At 47.0% G+C, this 26,110-nt stretch overlaps 1 protein-coding gene across 2 annotated transcripts in view; it reads left to right on the top strand.

Moving 5' to 3' along the window:
* MCM3AP (minichromosome maintenance complex component 3 associated protein) overlaps positions 1–20,453 on the top strand; it is a 47,967-nt gene extending 27,514 nt beyond the window's left edge. For both annotated transcript variants that reach the window (XM_024562532.4, XM_045196694.3), the window contains exons 18-29: positions 1,221–1,418; positions 3,271–3,339; positions 3,422–3,559; positions 5,129–5,279; positions 10,555–10,813; positions 11,030–11,127; positions 12,196–12,586; positions 13,707–13,964; positions 14,448–14,577; positions 16,181–16,387; positions 18,710–18,857; positions 20,166–20,453. In XM_024562532.4, the coding sequence (XP_024418300.2) occupies positions 1,221–1,418; positions 3,271–3,339; positions 3,422–3,559; positions 5,129–5,279; positions 10,555–10,813; positions 11,030–11,127; positions 12,196–12,586; positions 13,707–13,964; positions 14,448–14,577; positions 16,181–16,387; positions 18,710–18,857; positions 20,166–20,321 (2,203 nt within the window). In that variant the 3' untranslated portion in view covers positions 20,322–20,453. The remainder of the gene's footprint in view (positions 1–1,220; positions 1,419–3,270; positions 3,340–3,421; positions 3,560–5,128; positions 5,280–10,554; positions 10,814–11,029; positions 11,128–12,195; positions 12,587–13,706; positions 13,965–14,447; positions 14,578–16,180; positions 16,388–18,709; positions 18,858–20,165) is intronic.
* Positions 20,454–26,110: the final 5,657 nt, after the last annotated feature.

Raw genomic sequence — 26,110 nt, 5'->3', positions numbered from 1 at the left:
TTGTACCAAGATTCTACTTTAAGAAGTGATCAGTTGTGCAGGTACACACTCACAGGTAACACATTCTTTCCTGAAGGGTTTGAAGTCAGGGTGTAAGTAAGGAATTATTAGATCAGGGGGGTAGTTCTGTATTTTGAGAAATATTTATAGGTTGCTTTCTGTTGTTTACTCTTTGCGCCAGATGCAGAGATGGCCATGACCAAGCCAAGCACGTGATAGCTACGTGCAAAACATAATTTGTAATAAAAAGAGCGACTCTTAGGGAGATGTGTACAACATGCGAGCAGTGTCTATTCAAATAGGTTGTTTTGGATTTATAGGTAGTAGTGTAACCCTAAGGAAAAGAAGGGACGTAATGAACATACACTCAGCATCGTGGTTACTTTTGGGAGTGAGAGGGTGTGTGACTGAGCAGGGTCCCCGGGCCTCGTGGGACTGTTTCTCAACTGGATGGAAGGACGTGGGTGTTGGACTGGGCCTGTATGTGCTACATGTTTTGTATGGTGATTCAGTTCATGTAAAATTTAAAATGTGTAATCGTGTTCTTGGTAGTTGCAACCGTATGAAAAGGAACACAGTGAGCCAGGAGTCTCCATCCCATGAGAGACTCTGTCTTCCTCCTCAGAAGCAGCTGCTGCTTGTGCGCCCCCCCCCCCCCCCACCCTGCTGTCCTCTTTGCGGTTCACAGCACTGCTGGGGGCACGTTCTTCCCTCCACGTGCCAGGAGGTGGTGGCTGTGTCACAGGCCCCTGTGGATGGACTTTCACGAGTTTCTCTCTTCAGCTGTGACAGGGGACTGCAGTAACCGTCCTTGTACACACAGTGCTCCTGTGTCCGGAGATTACTCCCCGTCAGTGCTGTTTGCTGGGCCAAAGGCTGTGCTCTTGTATTTCTCTCCGTGTTGCTGAACTCGTCCCCTAGAGGGAAGGGAGGTCCTCTAGAGGGAGCAGCTCTGAAGTTCGGTAATTTTTTTGCTTGCCTCCACTCATTTGCTGTCAGGCCTCTCCTTTGCCTGAGTTTTTGGTTTTTTGTTTTTAAACTTTTTTCCCCTCTTCAGTTTTAATTCTAATTTCTTAGTGTGAGGACTGTTGCTGAAAAAGACCGAACATATTGCCAAAAAATGCGTTCCTGTGTTAGTGGTGCCAGAGTGTGTTTTTGGCATTTGTCCCTGTGGTGAACCTTTAACACACCCCGTGTTGATACGTTGGTGTGTCCTGCAGGTGGAGGGAAGCTGTTGTAGCCCGGAAGAAGCTGAGGCGCCAGATGCGGGCCTTCCCTGCAGCGCCCTGCTGTGTGGACGTGAACGATCGGCTGACGGCACTCGTGCCCAGTGCCGAGTGTCCCATTGCTGAGGAGAATCTGGCCAAGGGCCTCCTGGACCTGGGCCATGCAGGGAAAGTGGGCATCTCCTGTACCAGGTCAGCGCTCAGCTTGCCACAGTGCCTCCTAAGTGCCTCCCTGCCCTACCTGTGTCTTTGGAGGGAAGATAGATAGATTCCGAGCGTGAAGACAGAAGCAGGACTACGCTTTTGTAGGTGCTCTTTCCCTCCAGTTCTGTACGTGTGGTTGCTCTGCCCGATTTCATTTATATGCCTCTTCCTCTTAAAACACTCGGGGCCCTAATAATTGAATTTTAGTTGGAATCACCTGTTTTTCCCCTTGTTTTCCTAGTTTAAGAATATACCACATCCATTCTCATTGGTAGAGCCAGAGGGCAATGTGGGCTTACTCCCACTTCCTCTTTCCTGTGCCTCCGTATTCTCCTGCTTCTCTGTCATTTCTGCTGCTGTCTTGTTCCGCCACTCACACCTGCTCCCTCCGTCTTCTGCAGCAGCATTTTAGTGACTCCACCTCCCACCCTCCACTCTCTCCTCTCCCAGGCCCCCTCTGTGCCCCTTTGCCATGGCCCTCCCTGCTGCTGCTTCCATTCTCTCTGAGCAAGTGCGGCTCCCCAAGGCCCTGCCCAGGTCTTTGCTTGAGCTGTCCAAAACTGCAGGGTCAGCCTCTCTCTTCAGTCCATGCCAGTGTCACCTCTTGAGAGGGGCTTCCCGGTGGGGAGCCCAGGGGAGGGCGACATGGAGGGGCTGTAGCAGCGCGCCGTCTGGGTCTTGTGGCAGTTCCTTGACCTCCCCTGGACTGTCACGGGAGGTCACGGGACATTTTTTCTGAAAACCTTCTCCAGGGTTTTCATGTTATTCAGCTCCAACAAATTGTCAGTTGCCTGGATTCCTGAGGTCCCATTCCTGCATCTGTAAGTGGGGTGGGTGATGGCGTACTGTGTGTGGGCAGGGCACTCAGGCTCCTCTCTGACCCATGGCAGCCTTGGCACTGGTCTAGCCTCCTCCCAGAGTTGTGGCTACTCCCTCTGTTTTCCCCCCGACCCCAACACAGCCCCCTGCCCTGGCAGTCTCTTTCTGTCCTTCACATGTGCATTGACAGAGGCTCCTGGATCCTGTGTCCCAGCCTCCTGGATCCCATTCCCAAACCAGCGTCAGAACCTAATCCCCACCCAGCCTGCCCCACTCGGGGCCTTCCCTGGCTCCCAGGATGCCAGCCTGTCCTCCCTGGGCTTAGGTCATGCACCTGGACTCAGACCCATCATCCTGGAGCACTGCCCTTGCCATCTCTGCTGCCAGCCCGTCTGCCGGCTTCCGCCCTTGACCCCTACACCTTGGTGTCCTCACCACCGCAGTTGAGTCAGGTCACCTCATGTCCCTTGCTGCTCTCTGAGTCCTTGCATGGCAGTGCTCGCCAACCCCCCTCCACCCCACCGTCCCCCACTGCACTCCCTGTACTCATGCTCTGCACACACACCCACTCCTGCCTTGGCATGGCCACCCTTCTGCCTCTGCCCCAGAGATCGTCATGGTCGTTCCCCTTACTTCCTTTAGGCCTTTGCTCACATACCACTTCTCTGACCACTCTCTCTGAGGCTCTGGCACGCCCACACACCTACCAGGCCATCCACTTGCAGAGGCGCATCTCTCCCCACGGCAGCAGGACTTTTGTCTGTTCACTGCTGTCCCCCATGACTGGCACATGGTAGATACTGCTTGACATCTGTGGAATGAACAGGTTCTTCCATTTATCAGAAGAAGTTTCCTTGGTCTCCCAAGTATTTCCCACCTGGAAATATTTACTAACCAGTTACTTTTTACTGAAAACATTAGTAAGTACTTATCAGGCTCCTTCTGTGGGCACGTTGCCAGCCTCGTGTGGGCACATTGCCGGCTTCGTGTGGGCACAGCATTGTTCTCCCTTTCTTTGTAGGCTGCGGTGGCTCAGGAACAAGACCGCGCACCAGCTGAAGGTCCAGCACTTCTACCAGCAGCTGCTGAGGTTTGTCACGTCCCCACTGTGCACGCTGCTTTTTCCCTGGAGCCCAAGCATTGACTCACCTGCTGTGTTCTGTCCCTTCCAGTGATGCAGCGTGGGCCCCCTTGGACCTGCCTTCCCTCGTGGCCGAGCACCTCCCTGGTGGAAGGGAGCATGTGTTTTGGAAGCTGGTGCTAGTGTTGCCAGACTTCGGAGAAGAGCAGTCCCCAGCGAGTCCTGGCAGGTCAGGGAGTGCCTCCCTCTGGGGGGGCGTTGCTGAGAAAGCAGCCTGGGGAGGTGGAGTGCCTTCTCCCGAGAGTGCGGGACAGTGGGGCAGCACAAGAGGCAGCTGGGGTGTCAGAGCAGCGTGTTCCTCTCGTGTGCAGTGGGAGCACTGGCGTGTAGTTATGCGTTGGTGCTGAGACTGGCAGTCTGTCTGTGATTTGAAGTTGACACTTTAGATTACTTAAATTTCTATTCTGTAAACTTGGCAGTAGTCTGTCCAAATGCATTTCAGAGTCGATGGTTATTTAAAACTGTGCTAAGGTGTATTAGAGTCCACTTCATGTTAGAGTCTTGGGGAAGACAGTTTATAATTTATCTGCTTATAGTTCCATTTTTTTTTCCTTAGGGAAAAAACTATGGCATTTTTAAAAAGAAATCCAAGAAATTATTTCTTATAACCAAATTGTTTCCATACTTTTAAAGCAACTATAAAACATGTTACCTTTATTTTTTTAACAGCTTTATTGGGATATAATTCACATACAAATTTCACCCATTTAAAGTGTCCATTTCACTGGTTTTTTGGTATTTTCACAGAGTTGTACAGCCATCACCACGATCTAATTCCAGAACTTGTTTCAACTTAGAAAGCAACTCCGTGTCTGTTAGTGGTCACTCTCCATTCCTCCCTGCCTCAGCCCCTGGCAGCACTAACCTGCCTTCTGTCCGTGTGCATCTGCCTGTCCTGGGCATCCTGTACGAATGCCGTCACACAGCGCGTGGCACTCAGGACTGGCGTCTTGCCCTCGGCTTGAATGTTTCCTAGGTTCATTCATGTAGTGAATATATCAGTCTTTTCTTGTGGCTGAATGACATTCCATGGAATGAATATGTCACATTTTATTCATCAGTTGACGGGCGTATTTTGGTTGTTTGCATTTTTGTGCTAAGTGTTCACGTGGACATATGTTAGCAGTTCTCTTGGGTATATACCTAGGCGTGGAATGGCTAGGTTATGTGTTAACTATGTTGAAGTCTTTGAGTATTTGCTAAACTGTTTTTCATAGTGGTTGTACCCTTTTACATTCCGATCAGTGATATGTGAGGAAATTAGGTTCTGAACACAGTACTTTTAAGCAGGAGCACATGTAGGCTAAGATAGCTGAGCAAAGATGAGAGTTTGTGGTGTTTTAAAAGTGTTTAAATGGTTCATTTCTTAAAGTAGCTGTCTTCTGATCTGCTACTTCATTAGGAAATGTGTGTCCCAAGAATTCTTAAGGTCTCACGACGGAGAAATTTGATACTAGAAAACGTGTATATGCTTTATGGACCTTTTGCAGTGCTCAGAATCTTTGCTTAGTGCTTTAGAATCTTAAATCACACCAGAATGAACCCGTCCCACGAGTGCCCTCTCCTCTCACCCGGATAAGGAACCCAGCAGAGTTTTGTTCAGATCAACTCTGTAGTAAAATTTATGTCTGTGGACCTGCGTCTGTGTAGTATTTCTCTTACTTCTTTTCCTGAAAATCTTTAGAGTTTAGATTTAGAATTGGATTCTTCTGCAAGTGTGTTTTTCTTTTATTCACAGAATTCTAACAAACTGGTTAAAAGTCAAGTTCATGGGAGGTGATGACTCGGTGGACACACGCCCTGATGCTGGTGGGGTTCAGACACTTGCGCTGTTTAACGCGCCCAGCAGCAAAGGGAATCAGAGAGTTTTTGTCAACGTGTGTGTAAAGGTGAGTGACAGTCACTTCGTGTGTTTACTTCTGTGGTTTTCTTATTTTCACTCACTCCTAGACATCACTGGAATTACAAATACCTGAAGTGGTTTTGAAAGAATGTGGGAGGCTCAGAAGTGTCACATCTGTACCTCCTTGTGTCTTGATGACACCCCGTGGGCCCTATTTGGTGTGAGGTGCCAGGCTGGAGTCCAGGAGCACAGTGAGCCTTTGGCCTTCCCTGGTCATAGTCCACTTTGAGAAGTTAGGTGAAAACTCAGAACCATCCTGACAAGTGCATAGATGCGCCCACCCATCCTCTTCCGCACGTCATTCAGAAGCCCTGAGTTCTCTCTCGGCCTCTGGCCATTAACCCAGGAGAGGAAGGGAACAGAGCATTCCACAAAAGTGCAGCGACTGTCGCGTTTCACATGGTTTGTTAACTGCCGACATCTTTGTTCAAGTAGCTTCCTGATACTTCAGGTCTTAGCAAATGACAAATTGTTTTTAATTCTCCTTAGTTTTCCCTAAACTTGATCCCAGCTATTATATTGGTTCAATAATTTCAGGTTAGTTGTTTTTCCTTTTTCAGGTTGTCCTCAGTTTTCCGTGACAAGTTCTCATTTTTTAAAAAAATAGGTGTTTTTATCATACTCACCTTAATTGGTTCCCCGAGAGATTTTTGTTTAAATGAGAACCTGTTTCCTCATTAGATTCAAACCTGCATAAGTGAATTTTAGATTTCAGTGTTTGTGTTCAGAAATAAAACCAGAGGTGCATCTTATTTGCTAGGAAAACAGCAGTGCAGGGCAGCAGGTGTGGGCTTCTGCCTTGAGCAGACCTAGTGCTGGTAGCTGCTGCTCCGGCCAGCTCTCTGAACCTGGGCATGGTGCCTTTCAGGGTGTGCAGCCAGGGCCTCCTGAGGACTAGCTGGGCTGCACGCTTGGGGAGGGCTCAGTGAAAGGCAGCTCTCCACCCCACGGTTGGCACTGCCCAGGTCTCTCCTCTTCCTAACCAAATGCCCTTCATGGCATGCCCTGGTCACCTGCCTGTGACACCCCAGTCCATGTTCCCTCTGTCCTTGGAACTCTTTCAAATTGAAGTTTGGTTATAGGAGTTTTGTTTCTTTTGTTTTTCCACTTACAGCACCTCATTTAGTGGGGTCATGTTTTGGTGGCTGTGTGACTGCTGTATCCCAGAACCAGCAACTGTTCTGTGACCACATTTCTTCCTTTTTCTGCAAATAATAGTTGCCTTATTTTCTTACTTGGTAGTCTTCTCTGTATCTCTCAGTTTTTACCCCAGTGTGCCACCAGATGGGCTGTATATATTCTAGTAGAGTTTTCCAAACACTCGGTCACTTCACCTTCTCTTCCCTCTAAGAAAGTGCCTCTCTTGCTCCTCTGTGGGCCGATAGGAGGTCCAGGGTGTGGCTGCCGCTGGGCCTCCATACCAACAGGGTCTTGCTCCTCTACCTGTAACTGTTAACTTGGGTAAATTCCTTTGTCTTTGTGCCAGCTGTGGATGAATACTCTTACTTAGGGGAAACCGAGGCTCAGAGAACGTAAAATAGATTGCCCTAGGCCCTATAGCTTTAGAATGAAGTGAATTATATATATCTAGAGTTCTTAGAACAGGACCTGACACATACCAAGTACTTACTCGGTGCTGCCATTGACAGTGGCAGCAATGTTTTTTCTTGGTGTAGTCTCCTGTTTGGTGGAATGTATCTTCCAGTTTCTGTAGAAAGATACACAGGTGGAGAATGTTCCGAGTCCTTGCTTGTCTGAAATGGGTTTACCCTCATTTTGTTAGGTTTGTAGAATTATGGGTTGAAAGTAATTTTCCTTTCGGTTTTGCTTCACTGTCACCTAGCACGCAGTGTTGCTATTGAGATGTCTGAGATTATTACTGTTTCTTTCTCTGTGGCCTGGTTTTATTTCTCTTCAGAAGCTTGCTCTCTGTCCCATACTTATGAAAACCTATTCGGGTGTGCCTGGTGCCAACTTCCTGCTCTCATGGTGCTGGATTTGAGGGTCCTTGCAAGCTGGAGGCCCTTGTGTTGCCTCTGGGATGTTTTCGCATCTTTATGACATTGCTTTCCTTCTCTTTCTTCTGCTTTTTCTTGAATCTCTATTAGACATATGTTGGATTTCATCTGGCGATCCTGTGAGCTTCTTATCCTTTCTATCCTGTTTTCTATCTTGCTTTTTTATGTTGTGTTCTGGGAGATTTCCTTGACTTTATATTCCAAATATGCTATTGACATTTTTATTTCATATATATTATTCATTTCCTTTTCTTATTTTTTAAATATATTTTATTGATTATGCCATTACAGTTGTCCCATTTTTTTCTCTCCTTTATTCCCCTTCACCCTGTGACCCCCCCCCCCCATGAGCGTTTGCCCACCTTAGTTCATGTCCATGGGTTGCACATATAAGTTCTTTGGCTTCTCAATTTCCCATACTATTCTTCACCTCCCCCTGTCTATTTTGTACCTGCCATTTATGCTTCTTATTCTCTGTACCTTTCCCCCATTCTCCCCTCTCTCCCTCCCCACTGATAACCCTCCATGTGATCTCCATTTCTGTTCCTGTTCTAGTTGGTTGCTTAGTTTGTTTTTGTTTTTGTTTTTTTTAGATTGGTTGTTGATAATTGTGAGTTTGTTGTCATTTTACTGTTCATATTTTTGATCTTCTCTTTCTTAGGTAAGTCCCTTTAACATTTCATATAATAAGGGCTTGGTGATGATGAACTCCTTTAACTTGACCTTATCTGGGAAGCACTTTATCTTCCCTTCCATTCTAAATGATAGCTTTGCAGGATAGAGTAATCTTGGATGTAAGTCCTTGCCTTTCATGACTTGGAATACTTCTTTACAGCCCCTTCTTGCCTGCAAGGTCTCTTTTGAGAAATCCTCTGATAGTTTTATGGGAACTCCTTTGTAGGTAACTGTCTCCTTTTCTCTTGCTGCTTTTAAGATTCTCTTCCTTCTCTTTAATCTTGGGTAATTTAATTATGTTGTGTCTTGGTGTGTGCTTCCTTGGGTCCAATTTCTTTAAGATTCTCTGAGCTTCCTGGATTTCCTGGAAGTCTATTTCCTTTGCCAGATTGGGGAAGTTCTCCTTCATTATTTTTCAAATAAGTTTTCAAATTCTCTTCTCCTTCTGGCACCCCTATGATTCAGATTTTGGAATCTTTAAAGTTGTCCTGGAGGTTTGTAAGCCTCCTCATTTTTTTGAATTCTTGTTTCTTCATTGTGTTCTGGTTGAATGTTTATTTCTTCCTACTGCTCCAAATCATTGATTTGAGTTAGTTTCCTTCCTGTCACTGTTGGTTCCTTGTACATTTTCTTTTATTTCACTTTGCATAGCCTTGACTTCTTCCTCTTTTTGTGACCATACTCAACCATTTCTGTGAGCATCCTGATTACCAGTGTTTTGAACTCTGCATCTGATAGGTTGGCTATCTCTTTATCTCTTAGTTCTATTTTTGGAGTTTTGATCTAAGTTTTGATCCATATATTTTTATCTAAGTGCCCCTGTTACATAATAAGGGGTGGAACCTTAGGTATTTGCCCCAGTGAGGCAACGTACTTTGTTGCCGTTGTGGCACTGTTTGTTGGGGAGGGGTCCCAGAGGGAACAATACAGCTTGCTCAGCTTTCAGCTAACTTTCAGTCACCTCCCCTGCTATCCACAAGCAAATTGGGCCCTGCTGGTGCTGATTCCTGGGTGGGTGGGTTCGTGTGCATTCTAAGACCCTGTAGGTGTCTCCAGTGAACTCTCTTGTGAAGCCGGGAGTTTCTCTCACCACCGCAACCCACACAGGTTTTTATAATCAGAGGTGTGAGGCTTTATTTCCCCACTCTGGAACTCTGGGTTGCGTGGTCTGTCTTGCTCCCCAGTTGCTCCTCCCAGTTTATCTGCACACAAATGTGGGACTGCCCCGTCTGCCAGCTGCCACCTCGCCCACCCCAGTCCTCCAGTGGCTGCCTTGACTCAAGTCCTCTCCACCCTGGCTGCCCGTGTCTGCTCCTCCTGCTGGTCTGGGTGAATGTTTCTTCTTTAACTTTTGGATTGTCAGACTTCCATACAGTTTGATTTTCTGGCAGTTCTGATTTATTTTTTGTTTTTAAATTTGTTGTTGTCCTCCTTTTGTTTGTGAGAGGAGGCAAAGTGTATCTACCTATATCTCCATCTTGGCCAGAAGTCACTCATTTCCTTTTCTTATCCTTACTTGATATATCACCTTGTGACTGTTTTTTGGATGTATAATATTATGTCTCTGAGGAAATTAGGATTTTTTCTAAGTTTTCTTATGTTCAATGTATTATCTGTTTCCTTTGGGTTTCTTTTTGTTTGTAGTTATAGTCTCGTGTGCTGGAGGCTCTCTTCAGACACCTTTTTTGAGGCTGTCTGCCATATACTTGAGCGAGGCCCTGAAAGGCTGGCCATAAGCTCTGTATTTGCGGGGGGGTATAGGGTAACTGAATGGAAGCCATCCTTTGTGAGGGAACCTCCAAATGTCAGGATCTGGGTATCTGTCCCCTGGGCTGTTCGGTTTCTCTGGACAGGCCTCGTCGTGTCTCCTACAGTACTTCTACAGTACTCCTGCTGGTACTCTCAGTGTAAGGTATGGGGTAGCCAGAGCCAAGTACCCTCCCCTGTGCCCGGGGATGCTCCTGTATCTGGGGCTTCTCAGGATGGGACAGACCCCTGCCTAGGGTACATGTTACACTTAAAGGACACCTGCAGGTGGGTGTTATTAGAAATTTCCTTAATGACCAGTAGGGCCACTGCTGTGCCTGTGACTCATCCCTCCAGGCCCTGAACCTGGTCTCTGGCTCTTGGTGCCACAAGGCATGGGTGCTCTGGGCTTTTTGCATGGATGCTCTGGCCTGGGTCCTTTCACACCATATCCATAGCCATTCAGGTGTAGCTTCCTCTGCTTGACCAACTCAATGATTGTCCCCATCTCCACGCTATTTTCTAGAAATAGGTTGCTGATGGCTTGCTTTCCCTCCTTTTTGTCATTATGGGATGGGCTTAACTGTTTTTATGACTGTTTAAGGGTAACTGTTAAGGTGAAAGTAATGTTCTCAAACACAGTTCTAGCTGGAGGATGAATTATCTGTTGACCTGGCTGTTTCTATTTCTACAATTCATGGCCTCGTGGAGCGGGGCTGGCCCAAAGTGCCGTACAGTTTGGCTGAGCTCACTCTGGGGCTGATGTTCACTGTTGATTTGTCCCTTGGTGTGTCCATCTTGATGGTCTGGTTGCTGTTCCAGGTAGCCCACGGTGCTCTCAGTGACAGTGCCCTCGATGCTGCGGAGACACAGAAGGAGCTTCTCGGAGCCAGTGGGCTCATGCTGCTGCTTGCCCCCAAATTGAAAGGCGAGGACCTGGCAGAGGAGGACGTGTACTGGCTGTCCGCACTGTTGCAGCTCAAGCAGCTCCTGCAGGCCAAGCCTTTCCAGCCTGCGCTGCCACTGGTGGTTCTTGTGCCCAGCCTGGGAGGGGACACCATGGAGAAGGAAGTGGAAGATGGTTTGTGAAGACAGTCTCGTTTATGAACCAGCATGTTCCATAAATGGGTCGAGCCCCGGGTCTGAGGAAGTGCTGGCAATGCGATGTCGGGAGTCAGGGGACAGCAGCCACTATGGTGACTGGGAGCAGGGCTGGGCGGGGTCTGTGAAGTGAGATGTGTTCACTCATATGCAGGCTGAGCAGAAGACAGGTGACTTCCATCTGTTTCTTTCCAAGGTCTGATGCTACAGGATTTGGTTTCAGCTAAGCTGATTTCGGATTATACTGTTATTGAGATTCCTGATTCCATTAATGATTTGCAAGGCACAAACAAGGTAAAGTTTCATCATTTTTAAAGGTCTTAACTGTGTATTTCAGTTTTTCCCTTTTTGCTCTATATTGAATTTTAGTTATATTGTTGCTTGCATTTTTAATTTTATTCTTGAAAGGTAACCTAAAAACATAAGCAGAAATAAAAATAAAACATAAAATTTTCCCATAATCCTGTTTCTAAAAAAAAATTAAATTGTTAATGTAATTTTTTAGAGGTTTTATATAGTTACAGATTTAAAATATGACCATTCATGTCTTACATCCAGAGGTCAGCTATATAAATTACTTTTGTAGGGTGGTGGTTCTTGGAATATATGAAGAAATAATGTTATCAGAAGTTCCCTTAAAATAAAAAAGGAAGTCTGGCCCTGGCCAGAGGGTTCAGCTGGCTGGAGTGCCGCACCGAAAGGTTGCAGACTCGATCCCTGGTCAGGGCACGTACAAGAGTCAACCAATGGATGCATAAATAAGTGGAACAACAAATTGATCTCGATCTCTCTCTCTCTCTCTCACCCTCACCCCTCCCTCCCTCCCTCTCTTTCTCTCTCCCCCCTTCCCCTTCTCTCTAAAAAAAATCAATAAACATATCCTCGGATGAGAATTAAAAAAAAAAAGTCTGTGCTGACAGTTACAGTTAGGGAAAGAAGTGCCAGGAATTAAATAAGAGTAACTATAGGAAGAAAGATAACTGTGGGATGCGAAAGCATCCAGGTTAGTTCTTCTAAGAACTGGAATATGTGTTTTCCTGCCTGCAAGGTGAAGAGGAAGTGCAGGGCTGGTTTCCTCCAGGCCCAAGCCCTTCCTGTAGGTGATCCTGTGGCCCCACCTTGGGGTAGGGTGGGACTCAGAACCCCTCTCCTAGGATCCCTGCTGTGTAGGTCTCCAGGGCGATAGGAGGCCAAACTCCACTGCAGCAGAAGCTTTTGCTCCCCTTCCCAGCATGGACAAGCAGCTGGTGCTCTCGTGGCACCTGCTGTGGCAGCTGTGGGCGGAGCACCTTCAGGAAGCTCCTTCTGAAAAACAGCCTGACTTGATTAACCAAGTCTTTTCCAACTGTCTTGGCTTCTCAGGTTTCACAGGCCGTGCAGTGGCTGGTCTCCTGCTGCCCCTGTGCCCTGGACCTTTCCTGCCAGACCCTCATTCAGTATGTGGAAGATGGGGTTAGCCGTGAGTTTAGCAGCCGGTTTTTCCATGACAGAAGAGAGAGGCGGCTGGGAGGCCTGGCCTCGCAGGAGCCTGGTGCCATCATCGAGCTGTTCAACAGTGTGCTGTACTTCCTGGCTTCTGTGGTGTCCTCAGAGCAGCTCTGTGACCTGTCCTGGCCTGTCACCGAGTTTGCCGAGGCAGGGGGCAGTCAGCTGCTTCCTCACCTTCACTGGAATGCCCCGGAGCACCTGGCCTGGCTGAAACAGGCTGTGCTGGGCTTTCAGCTTCCGCAGATGGACCTTCCACCCCCGGGGGGTAAGTGCTAGTGCTGAGGGGTGCTGGTGTGGGCTGAGTGTAGAGGCAGCTGAGATTACCTGTTTTTGTTCTTACTGTAGTGATAGTCTGGCAGGTACTGGGCACTGGTGTGAGGTTCTTATGCCCTCCACTCTGTGCCCCCTTTCTCCATTCTGCACCCACCTGCCCCTGCCTTTGGGTTTAGGAGTCAGAATGAGCTAGGGTTTTTGTAAAGTGATTGTTGGTCCTTTTCCACCAACAAAGTAGTCTGTGGGTATCTGCTTGCCCCAGAGGGAAGGTGGCCTGCGCTGTTGGGGGAGCAATGACCCCAAGGTCCTGAGTTTCTGAATGGATGGCAGGTCCCATCCTGCCTGCACCGTGGGGTATGGGGGTAAAGAATATGGGGATCGTGCAGTCCTGTCTGCACACTGCTGGGTCTGCTTAGGCCACGGCACTCAGCACTGACTGGAAGCCAGTGTTCCTTCTTTGTGAAGCCTCTGTTGTGGCTCTGGCTGTGCCCGCTGAAGCGTTTGGACTGTTCTGTTGCATTCTCCAGGTCCCCTGGGCTGGTCATGGATGCTGCCCCTTCCCTTGTTGATGCTGGTAAAATGGAAGGAGGCTGTTTTCTGCTTATGTGGCACAGCACGGGGCCCTACGAGGGCCACTTTCCTTTGGGCCGCATGGAACAGGTGCCCCTCTAAATTTCAGGGTTTGACCTTCAGCAGGTCTAATGGATGGTCATTACTGAAAAGAACCCACAGGGAAGCAAAGTATACAGTGCAAACCCTCTGTGCTGTGAGCGAGTTCAGGGTTTCCTAAGAGAAGTCAAGACCTCATGTACCATCCTCACCTGGGTCCTTGTTAAAATGCAGATTCCTGGGACTGTACAATCGGAGCCTCTTGGGGCGGAGGGACCCTTAGTTGTGAGTTTTGTCTCGGGAGACTGGGTCCCTTGTTGGGACATGGGGAGAGAGATGCTCGTTCCTGAACAGGCATGATTTATTGTATTTAGATTTGAGAACAGACTTCTCATCTACACAGTTACCTTCTCCTAAATTCATATGGAGTGGGGACCATTTCACATAGATTTCCCCCTGTACATTGGCCAAACCCTGTGACTCACAAGGTGCTTTCTTTCCAGCTCCCTGGCTTCCTGTGTGCTCCATGGTCATCCAGTATACCTCCCAGATCCCCAGCTCTCGCCAGACGCAGCCTGTCCTCCAGTCCCAGGTGGAGAACCTGCTCCGAAGAACATATGGCAGGTGGAAGAGCAAGAGCCCCTCCTCTGGCTTGGGGGCAGGGCCTTCGGTTGCCGAGATCCCCTGGGACGACGTCATTGCCTTGTGCATCAACCACAAGCTGAGGGACTGGACACCCCCCAGGCTTCCTGTCACGTCAGGTAGTTAGCGTGTATCACTTTGGGGCCGGGATCCTCATGAGACTTGACTAGTCCGATTTCAGCAAAGAAAGAAGTTTACTTGATGTTTGTTCCTTTTTCTGTGGGCCATCACCCTTCCTTTCCTTAGGACTCCCCGCTTTAGGCCAGTGACTGGAAGGGGCTTGTAAACATTGGGAAGAGCTAAGAGTTGCAGGAGAGCCAGGACTCACCCCCCTGAAACGGGCTCCCTAGGCTGGTTCTAAGTTGGAGACAATTTTGTTGTAGATCTGAGTAGTTGTACTGACCATACCACAGTCTGCGCATGAGCCTGTCTGAACCTTGAATGACCTACAGACACTTGGAGCATGTTTGGCTCAATTGGGAGTCACGTAATTACATGACTTTAATTAGAGGGACTTGTTCTTAAATCAGTGAATGTAAGCAAATATCAGGTGTTTACCTCTTGCTCTTTCGATATTCTTTGTTTTTATATTGTTTTCTCAGAGGCACTGAGTGAAGATGGTCAGATATATGTATATTTTTTTAAAAACCATCTGAAAATATATGACGTTCCTTTGTCATGGGAACAAGCCAGAATGCAGACACAGAAGGAGCTCCAGCTGCATCAGGGGTGGTGAGATTTGTGTTCATTGTGTGTTTCTGTCGTCCCTCTACCTCACAGAGCAAACCGTGTTATTCTCTTCCGAGGTACACAGACAGAAATTCATATCCGGTACACGAAATCCAGTCTGGTGTGGGCAGATTCTGACATACTTGAAGAACAAATCACTCCCGCGTAATAGAACCTGTTCTTGACCAAAACCAGCAAGCATCTCACTTCATTCATCAGATGAAACTGACCCTGGAATCATAACATAACTGGGAGAGTGCAGACAAAAGAAAGCTGACATCTCACCAGCCTGGTTCAAATATATAAATAAAATGTTATAGTACATGTAGTCTTGCAATATGTAAAAAATTTCACAAGTAGGCTTTATCCCAGGATAAACAGTATCAACAAGAGAAATCTATTCATGTAATTTGGTGCCATTACAGAAAAATAAGTGATCATTTTAGTAGTTGTTGAAATGCTTTTCCTAAATTTATATCTATTCCTGCCCCCCCAAATTTATACTCATTCCTGATAAAATTTTTTATCAAAGTTGGGTAAACATTTTTTTTTTGCTTGATAAGGTTGTCCGTCACAAAACTGCCACACAAAAAAAGTTGCTTCTTGGTAAAACATTCGGAACACTGAAGTCCAAACCAGCCTGAGCTGCCCCTGATGTCACTGCTGTTTACTGTTGTCCTGGAAACCCTGCACACGGGGATACAGAGGGCATAAATATTGAAAGGGAGGAGAAGCGGTCATTTCCAGGCAGTAAAATTGTCAGTTGAAGATAATCAGCAGTTGCACCTTTAGAATCATTCAGAGTTCAGAAAGGTGATTGGAAAGATCGACCTTCGAGGTACAAAAAGTCTCTTTCACAGCAGCCACAGACCTGTAGCACGAGCACAGACTGACCAGGAGAGGCACCGAACCCCTGTTAAGGGGACTTGCAGGGCCCTAAATGTGCAGAGAAAACCTGAGTAATGAGAGGCAGGCTCCCCTGCCGATGAGAGGGTGCAGTACTATAAAGTCAGTTCCAAACTATGAAGTCAGGGCATTTCTAGTAAAACCCAAAAATAGATAATCAAATTTATCAGGATGAGAAAATGTGTAGTGACTGCTGAGAATATTTCGAATAAGAATAACAAGAAAGGATTGCTCTGCCTGATGTCAGGACATAATAGTAAAGTTACAGTAGGCAGGTGGATCCGAATAAAAAGTCCAGACACAACCATATGTGACAAAAGTACCACGTCGAATTAGTGGGGAGAGGACAGACATTGGCATCTGTTTAGAAAAAGCACCCCACTGTCTCTTTGTAAACATTAGTTCTAGAAGGACTTAACAGCTAATAGAACCTTGCTAATAATAAGGGGGAATAGAGACCTGTTGGTAATCCAGGGATGGGAAGTAAAACTCAGAGTAGGACTGTTTCGAGGGCCCAGCTGCCCAGGAGACTGGAAGCTCCCCTAAGGCAGAGGCTGCACTCCCTCGGAGCCCTGCACCCAACCCGACAGAAGCCCTGACCATGGGGGAAGCTGGGAGCAGGAAGGGGTGGGTCTCACTCCTGAGGAATCCCTTTCTCCCTCTTTCCTGACTATAAGCATTTCAAAACATGTACTTACAGTTTGGGAACAAAATCTTCTCATCCTTCTGCAAACAAGTTTGCCACTCCATTGCTTCAAGTGCACCTGAATGGGAAGAGGAATGCAGAGCATGGCCGAGGAGCGCAGGTTCCCAGCACGGAGGATCTGATGCGCGGAGCCTCTGCTCAGGAGCTTCTGGTTCAGTGTCTGTCCAGCAGTCTGCTACTGGAGAAAGAGGAGAGCAAGAGGTGAAGCCCGCTCCCCTCTGCTCATTGTGTCCTTAAGCTTTTTCGTGCTTGAAAGTCATCCTTCTGGCATTTCTCCCTATCTTGACCTCATTTCCCTCTCTAGTCCCCACCCTTGTGTTTCTGCTCTTTTTACAGTAAACCCCTGAGAAACAGTGATTCTCACTGCTCCAGTTCTCTTTTCCCGTCTTTCCTGTAGCCCCTTTTTGCCCCCCATATCCACTCTGGTTGGGATCACTGCAGCCCCCACACAGCTGAACTGACCGTGAACCCCAGTCCCCAGTACCATTCCACACCTTTACTCCTTCCTTCCTGCCTCCCAGGATGCCCTTAGTCTCTCTCTTACCCCTCTGGGGGCTCCCAGGATGCCCTTAGTCCCTCTCCTGCTCCTCCGGCTATAATCCCTAGCCCATGTCTCCTGGTTCTGCCTCTTCCCCTGACTCCCCCTCCCTCACTCTCTAGACCTTACGTCTCTGATATCTGTACTTCAGTTTCATGGGTTGTCAAATAACATAAATATTCCAACAACTCCAGATACAGATCTCAAACCTTGGGTTTTTCTCTGAACTCTAGATTTGAGTATCCTACTGCTTCTTTTTTTTTTTTAACATATATAACATTTTTAACATAAATAACATTAAAAAATGTTATTTATTTATTTTTAGAGAGAGGGGGAGAGGGAAAAAGACAAGGAGAGAGATCAATGTATGGTTGCCTCTCATGTGCCCCCTACTGGGGACTGGGCCTGCAATCCAGGCATGTGCCCTGCTGGGAATCGAACTAGTGACCCTTTGCTTTGCAGTCCGGCGCTCCTGGTGCTTTTTGGTAGCCATCTCAAAGCTAACATCCCAAATCCAGTTCCCAATTTCCCCCCAAAAGTGGTCTTCTCAGTGGAAAGCAGTGCCATCCTTCCAGCTGCCCAGGCTGAATGCGTTGGAATCATCCCTCCACATCTCGTCCGTCCACAACTCCTATTGGCTCTATTCAAAATATATTCGGGCCCGGGCTAATGTGGCTCAGTGGATTGAGTGCCAGCTTGTGAATCAAAGGGTCACCGGTTCAATTCCCAGTCTAGAGCACATGCCTGGGTTATGGGCCAGATCCCCAATAGCAGATGTGCAAGAGGCAACCACACATCGATGTTTCTCTCCCTCTCTTCTCTTCCCTTTCCCCCTTCTAAAAATAAATAAGTAAATAGATATATTTAAATAAATAGATCTCACACACACACACACACACACACACACACACACGGAATTGGACCATTTTCGCAGTAGGCCGTAGTCTAGTCTCAGCTGACCCTGGGTGAGCCTTTCAGGTGTGAGGCAGAGGTCATATTACTTCTTTGCTCACAACATTCCTGTGGCTTCTTTTCACTCCAATTCAAAGGCAGAATCCTTATGAGGTGGGCAAGGCTTTATGTGCTCTGCTTCCCATTTCCTTTCTGACCTCTGCTCCTTCAGCATGCTGGGCAGTGTATAGTTGGGCCTTTGCACTCCTTGCTCCTTTTGTCTGGGGCTCCACAGCCACCCCCTGACATCCCCATGGCTCACCTTGCACTCACTTCCAGTCTCTGCTCAAATATTACTTCTTAGAAAGGCCTCCTTACCCATTCTCCCAGCCCTGTCTGTCTCCATGTCTTTGCTTTGTCTTTCTTGTCTTCAGACCACATTTCCCTTGTGATGTGTCCCCTGCCTGTCCCCCTCTAAGTATAAGCTGTTTAGACCTTTTCCTTGTCTGTTTTCAGTGCTGTATCCCTGGTACCTAGAGTGGTGCCTGGTGTGTGTTGGGGGCTTGATAAATATGTGGTGGAAGAGTGAGTTAACGTATCATTTCTAAAAGTAGATTTTTCTGGGTCTGTATAATTTAAGCAGTTGAACCAGTTTGTCTTTCTTGAAATGTGTATGGAGAGGACAGCTCTAGAATTTAGAGGTGGTAGGATATTGAGTTAATTTTAAACTGTAAGCAGCAATCCATACATTTGGATAACCCATCAAGAGATAAGAATTAGAGACACAAAAGTTCAAAATAAGCCAGAGAAAATAAAGCAAATGAGAGAATTACGAGTCCTGTTAAGTAACATATAAAAACAATTGATTTTCGATAAATGCTACCTTTCTCATTAAGTATAAATTGGGTTTATAAATTAAAGATAGGATTTTTTTAAAAGTGTTTCTGCTTCTCAACTAAGTTGATGTCACAACTTAGTTCTATCCTTAGTAAAAAGCAAAGCTTTAAACAATTTAAGGTATGTGTTTATACATATAGAGATAGTAAAAGTGAATGACAGTTAAATTTTTGCTTCCTAATGCTCAAATGTTTCAGGTTTGAAGATCAGCTTCAGCAGTGGCTGTATGAAGACTCAGGAGCATTTACAGATTCCACTTCCTTTCCCCTCTACCTTCCTCAGACTCTGGTGTCTCTGCCTCAGACTATCGCACCTGTGATGAAAACATCCACACCTAGTCCACAGGTGAGAAGAGAGTGCATTTGGCATTATATTAGAATTAGACATAAAATGGCTGGGATAAAAGTAATGATTGATTTATTGTATGATATGATGAGTGACAAATTATAAGCTTAAATTAGATCTTGTCTTAAACTTAATCTGTCAGTCATAGAGGCCCAACTAATTCTGAGTTTCTGCTTGTGAAATGAATGAGTAATGAAATTGAAACATGCTTAAGAACTGAACAGAACCCATCACTGTGCTGACATGGAGCAAGGACTTCAGGAGAATGACAGGCGATGAGAGTCTTCTGTTCATGGAGCACATACTGTCCAAGCCGTGGTATCACCCAGACCTCCCTTTCTGGGATCATCTTTCCCTGAGGAGGTTAAGTTCACACAAGTCAAGGACCTCACCCAAGTGTGTTCAGCTGGTCAGTGGCAGAGCTGCTTTTCAAAGCCAGACTTGACTTGCTCTAAAGCTCAAGGTCTTTCTAGCTCACTAGCCTTCTGTCAGTGGTAAAAGAGGCAAAACCAGAGTTTTAATTATAGTGAGTTAATGCTGGACAGGTAAAAAGTATGCTCCTGGACTGGCTTTGGAAGTCCTTCAATAGGGGAGAAAGCAAATTAAGATGACATACTGTTTCTGTTTATCAGCTTGGCAGACAACTTTTCTGCCCTAAAGAAATTACTGCGCTGGCTGGGTGGCTCAGTTGGTTGGAGTGTTGTCCCCATACACCAAAAAGTTGTGGGTTTGATTCGCAGTCAGGACACATCTAGGCTGCAGGTTGGATCCCTGGTCAGGGAACCTACGGGAGGCAATTGATGGATGTTTGTCTCTCACTTTGATGTTTCTTTCTGTCCCTTCCTCTCTAAAATCAGTAAAAACCTTGGGTGAGAGAGTATCCTTGGGTGAGGGGGTAAAATATTACTATATATGACAAAAATCCTATTTTATTTACTGCAGCATTAATTATTCTGCATAAAAGTTGAAACAAAGTGAATATCTAAAGGTGGGACTCTGGTTAAGCAATTACAGTACTATGATGGAGTAGTTTGTAGCCCCCGGAATGATACTTTATAAAAACGAGTGACACTGAAAGTTGTTCATGGTGGAGTCTGCAGAGAAACATGCCATGAGCTGCTGATACCAGCTGTATGGATGTGTGCTGGGAGAGGCTGGAAAGCGACGTGATGGACGCTGAGAGGGGAGTTTGTTGAGCCCAGCACGCCCCAGATGAGATTTCTCACATGAGCCTGTGCATTTAAAGGGAATATATCTTGGTTTATGGATATTCCAAAATTATCTTTGGTTTCTTTTTCATTTATATAGAATGAAAGGGCAGGGGAAGAACAGTTGTCAGAGACAACAGGCACATCTCTGACTGAACGGCTGAAGCACCTGGAAAGGCTGATCCGAAGTTCAAGGGAGGAGGAAGTTGCCTCTGAGCTCCATCTCTCTGCACTGCTGGACATGGTGGACATTTGAGCTGCGCACTTGAGAGTGGGAGGGTCTCTCCAGAAGATTTTGTTTTTACTCAAAAATAATCTTATTCTTGATGCTTGATGCACTGTTGGAAATGTGATTATCAATCATGCAAATAAAACATCGAATGTGTAAGGCGGTCTCCTCCCATTTTCAATATGATAGGCTATTTCCTCCCATATAAATTCTTTGATATTACCTGTTCTCCTGATCGCAGACTGTCACCTGCCAACCTGCTCTGAGGGAGTTTGCAGCTCACATGTCTGTGTCTAACAAGTCATCACTCGTCGTCTCAGCTAAATTGCAGTCCCAGATGTGACCGACATCAGCAATGCAGACCACCGAGCTCACATCTGGAAGAGCCAACGGTATAGGTACAGCTCTCTTGAGGATGTGCGTGGGGCATGTGCCTGGACTGGAAATGGGGACACAAGGAGATTGGCTGGAGGTGACAGTAGAATTCCTGGAGAGGAATGCAGGGGTGTAGCTGGGAGAGTACCCAAGGATGTGATGAAAACCTGGAGGTGCCAGTTCGGTAGTGTTGCCGAGTGAGGGGACAGGCCAGACAACAGAGACCCTTGCAGCCTTATTCTGCATGGTGTGGGAATCAGCTGTTGGAATATTCTAGGCAGAGAAGTGACTTGTCACATTGTCTTTAAAAAATGCCATATGGGGAAGGCCAGCAACAGAAGGCAGAAATCTTTTTTTACTTTTTTTTTTTTTAACCTTCACCCAAGGACATTTTCTCATTGCTTTTTAGAGAGAGAGGAAAGGCAAGGGAAACATCAATGTGAAAGAAGCATCAATTGGTTGCCTCCCATAGGTGCCTGGACTGGGGACCGAAACAGCACCCCTTTGGTTACGGGCTGACACTCCATTCACCTGGGCTGCACCAGCCAGCGCTGTTGCTGGAAGTTTTTAAGATCGTTTCTGTCCCTGGTGTTTTTGAATTTCTCAACATGCTTGACGTGTTTGGTCCCTCCCCTACTTCCCATCCAATTTATTATGCTGAACACTTAGTAGTGCTTTTTTCCAGTAGTTAACCATTGTGTCACAAACTATCCCAAACGTGGCAGCTTAAATTTAGGAAGTATTCAGCTGTAGCTTTCTCCTGGGATCTCTCACGCAGTTGCAGTCGTCTCAAGGCTTGACAAGGCTGGCTCTCCGAGACAGCCAGTTCACAAGGCTGGCAGGGGATGGTGCACCGCTGGCTGGAGGCTCAACCGCGGCTTTCAACCTAAGTCACTGTGTAACCTCACCGTGTGGCTTGGCTTCCTCAAGTAAGGGGTCCTCAGCACAGCTGGACTTCTTAAACGGGATCTTAGAACTCCAGGTGCAAGTGCTCTAGTGAGCAAAACGTAAGCCCAGCTTTAAAAAACTCATGCAGGGTCACTTCCACTGCATTGTATTGGTACAGGCTTCTGGTTGCAGATTCAAGGGACTGGCCATAGATCCCCTTTCTCAATGGGAACAAATGTTAAGATCACATTTTAGAAAAACGTGAGATGAATGTTGGAGGCATCTTTAGAAAACAATCTGCCATACTTTTTCAATCTAGAAAATTGCCCACCCTTTTCGGGAATTTTTTGAAATTGTTTAATACATCATCCCATCCACTATTTCCCTTTGGAATTCCTAATATTCAGATATTTGACATGTGGATTGATCTAATTTTCTTCCTCCATTTTTTTATATCCTTAACTTTTTATGCTACTATCCTAAAGTTTCTCTTATTTTATTTTCCTATTCATGGGGCTTTAAAAAAAAAGATTTTATTTATTTACTTTTAGAGAGGGGGAGGGAGGGAGAAAGAGAGAAACATCAATGTGTGGTTGGTTGCCTCTCACGTGGCCCCCATTGGGGACCTGGTCCGCATCCCAGGCATGTGCTCTGACTGGGAATTGAACTGACAACCCTTTGGTTTGCAGCCCGCGCTCAATCCACTGAGCTATGCCAACCAGGGCCTATTCTTGTGACTTTTAAAATTTGCTGTCATGTTTGTTTTTTTTTTATTTCTGAGAGTATTTTTTTCTTTAATGCTTCTTAGCAAATCCTGTTCCTTCATTTATTCAGTATATACTTTTGGAGTATTTACTATATGTCAGGCATTACTTCAAGTGCTGGGGACAGCAACAAACAAAACATTTCAGCCCTCAGGAGGCTTATATTTTACAGGAGAAATAGGCAATAAACAAGAAATATGCAAAACATTTGGTATGCTAATTGGTGATAAGCACAGAGATGAATAAGGCAGGGAGGGAAAGCGTGTCAGGTGGTTCTTGTTTCATTGTGCAACACCCTATCTCTGTTTTGTCAGAGTCCTCTACACCTTGCCTCATCTCCATTTCTCAAGAATTCCATTTTCTGTGTGTTTTGTTGTCTTTCCTGGTAGAGGCTTTCCTCAGATCTGACTCATGTTGACGACAGGGCTGAGGAGCTTGTTGGAAGCTCTGTCAACAGATACAAGGTGCCTGATGATAGGCTTCCCTTTTCCACTGGGTTCCAGCTACCGCTGTGTGCAGGTCTTTCTGGGGGGCATCTACTGCAGAGAAATTCTCTTCCTACAGCCTGCAGCCATGTGGCTGTGTGGGAGAAGGGGGACTGGGCTCTCTTGTGTGTAGACTTTCACCCAATCCCCCCGCTTTCAGCGGCCTTCAGCTATGCCTTGTGCTTGAGTTCATACCTACTCTGGCTCAGCTGCTGCAGGCTTCCACCCAGGTCAGGAAACATGTCACAGTGCTCCTCACTCAGACTTTATACTAGTTCTTCAATTTCTGTGCCTTCCTGAAGTACATTGGCAAGAATGGTCCCTTTTCTTGATGGCTTCACCCCAACACATAGGGTTCAGCCTTCTCTGGCTTGTTAAGTCAGTTATCACTACTCCTTACATTCCTAGCCTTTATAATTTTGTTGACCTCTTATTTACTGTTACCTCCTTTCCTATTCCTTCACTGTTTTTTAATAAGGTTTATTTTTAAAAAAGATTTTATTTATTTATTTTAGAGAGGGGAAGGGAGGGAGAAAGAAGGAGAGAAACATCAATGTGTGGTTGCCTCTCATGCACCCCTTGTTGGGGACCGGGCCTGCAACCCAAGGCATGTGCCCTGATTGGGAATCCAACCAGCGACCCTTTGGCTTGCAGGCTGGTGCTCAATCCACTGAACCACAGTGGGCCAGGGCTCATTGTGAATTTTTGTCTTAGGCTGGTGCTCAATCCACTGAACCACAGTGGGCCAGGGCTCATTGTGAATTTTTGTCTTTATTACTTTATGTAAGTATGATTTGGGTGAGAAGTAGAAGTCAATGACTATGCCCAGTATGACATGTTTAACATGTTTAACTGGAATTCCCTCCCCACCAGCCTCACTTTTTAAAACTCTGCCACGGGGCCACATTTAATTAGTTATCTGACCTCCTTTTACAGTCCCACCAAAACTTCTGCAAAGATTATACGGTTTTTAGTTGGCTTCCCTGACTCCGCATCTCCTGTGTTTTCCTCCTCTCTTTTCTGGATACTCTCTCCTCTAGATTGGGAGCTGTTGGTGCCCCATGGCTCATCCTGGAAAATTTTCTCTTTGGAATACTCCCTAGTTGATCTCATCCAGTCTTAGGTTTCAGACCTCACCGAAAACCAAGGACTCCCGAATTCCTCACTCCAGCCTTGTCCTCTCTCCAGAACGCCAGCCTACTCAACATAACCACTTGAATGTCTGATGGGCATCCGTCTTAACATGTCCTTCAGCGTAGCTGAAAATTGCCTCCAAATTTTTCCTACTTTTGAAATGACACTACCATATGGCCAGTTGTCCATGTCAAAGACCTTAGACATGGTTTATTTAGTTTATGGAACACGTTGGAACTGGCAGTGTGCAAGCAGAGGGAAGCATTATTTTTTTTCTCATGACTGTCCCAGAAACTCTTATCTTTCAATTCACAGGTAGAATTTACAGTTTTTTCTTTCTTTCTTAGTTATAAAAGAGGATTATTATTTTGTGCTTAAAAAGTCCAGTAAAATTTTAAAACTCAAAACTCTGCTCCAATTGAAATCTCTTCCCTTCCTTAGCTTGGCCAGACTCACAGTTTGAGATGTAGGCTGGAGCCCTCATTCCCATTCTTAGTGTTTCCACACGGAGGGACATCCCCAGAAGAAAGAAAAAAAACAACAACTTCCAGCCTGTTTTCCCCTTCCAGGGAAGTGTGAATTGGTGAATCTGAGAGAACAGACAGGGTCCAGTATGTTCAGGCTCCTCTGGGTACAGTTTCTGGGGTCCAGGCTGACATGTGTGTTCTCATTGGCACTTGGCTACATGGTGCTTGGTGGGGCAGCTCTGTGGCCTGGAGACACAAGGTATGTTCCTCTGCCTCTGATTTTTTTTAATTTATACCAGGGGATATGTAGAAAGAGGGAGGGAGAGAGAAACATCGATGTGAGGGAGAAACATCGATCAGTCGCCTCTTGCACGAGCCCCAACTAGGGATCAAACCGGAAACCTAGGCGTGCACCCCAACCAGGGACTGAACTTGCAGCCTCCTGGTGCGTGGGAAGGTGCTCCAACCAACCGAGTCACCCAGCTAGGGCATGTTTTCTGATTTAGAGATGGATCAGTATCTAGCCCTCTTGATTTTAAATCTAAGCCACAATCTCTAAACTAGTTTTTTATCTGTGGCAAGGCTGTCAATTTGATGCCCATTCATCTTGTTGCTATGTCTTCACTTAGTTCTGGGATAGGAAGAGGCAAGTATCCTTTAATGGCCATCTAAACCGCCCCCCCTCCCCATATTCCAGTAGGGTGAATATGCGTGTGTGTTTTCTTTTTGCAACGAACCCTCTCTCCCACTTTCCCCTCTGGCTTGCTGTGGTTCGTGGGCATGGGGGTAGGACTCAAGGGATGGCTACTGAAACCCTCGCTGGCTGGATCGTTCCGTTGGAAGCTGATGTCAGGGCTTCCAGGGGGCAGATGAAGAAATTCTGGGGCTCTCTGGGGCCCTCTGGCTGTAGGCCTTTCCATGTCAGCACTGTTTCCTCCAGTCGGACATTCTCAGGTCTCCCCTCAGTCCCAGGTTTCTACTGTACACCCCGCGGGCCACGCTGCCCCACCCAACACCACCCCACTTCCCGTCCAGCTGTCACTGTCAGGCTTGGCCACTCACTCTCTTCATCTTTCTCTCTCCCTGTACTGATAAGCCTTGTACCTTTAACTTACCCTGGGAACCTCAACACTCCAGGGACCCCTATGAGTAGTTGATACCCTTGCTTGGCCTCGCCCTCCCCTGGGCAGCAAAGACTCCCGGCGCTCTGGCCACACCAGCCCAGCCCCACCGAGAACCCTGGGGCGCAGTCTCCTGAAGAGCGCACTACCCTCTCCCCACAACCCCTTCCTCCGGAGACCTTCCCACCTCATCGCGGCCCCGAAGCCCGCCGCCAACCTCCCTCTTGTACTAACGCACCCCCAGCGGCGGTCGCAGCTCTTCCTCCAGGGTGCGAGCTCCTCCCTGCCTCCGATCCTGCCCTGGCCTGAGCCTCGCAGCTCCCCACATTGGCCTGCCCTCCGGTCTCCTGCGGGGCAGCAACTCCCTCATTTCTCAACGCCAACTGCCCCTTGCCGAGCTCTCAGCTCTGGCGGCCAGGCTTCGCCCCCCAGGTAAGACCCCGCCTGCTCAGCCCAGGGTTGACTTCCCTCCCCACCAGCCCCGGCCCAGCCCTTAGGGCCTACACGCCTTCTCTCCTAGCTCGCTAAGCCCTGCCCCCGCCCACAGGACCCTCCCTGATCCCGCCCACCCTGTGTAGGTTG

Source organism: Desmodus rotundus, chromosome 2 (genome assembly GCF_022682495.2).
Source record: "Desmodus rotundus isolate HL8 chromosome 2, HLdesRot8A.1, whole genome shotgun sequence".
Taxonomy (NCBI): domain Eukaryota; kingdom Metazoa; phylum Chordata; class Mammalia; order Chiroptera; family Phyllostomidae; genus Desmodus; species Desmodus rotundus.
Note: the sequence above shows the minus strand (reverse complement) of the source record. Positions and strands in the feature narration are given on the sequence as shown.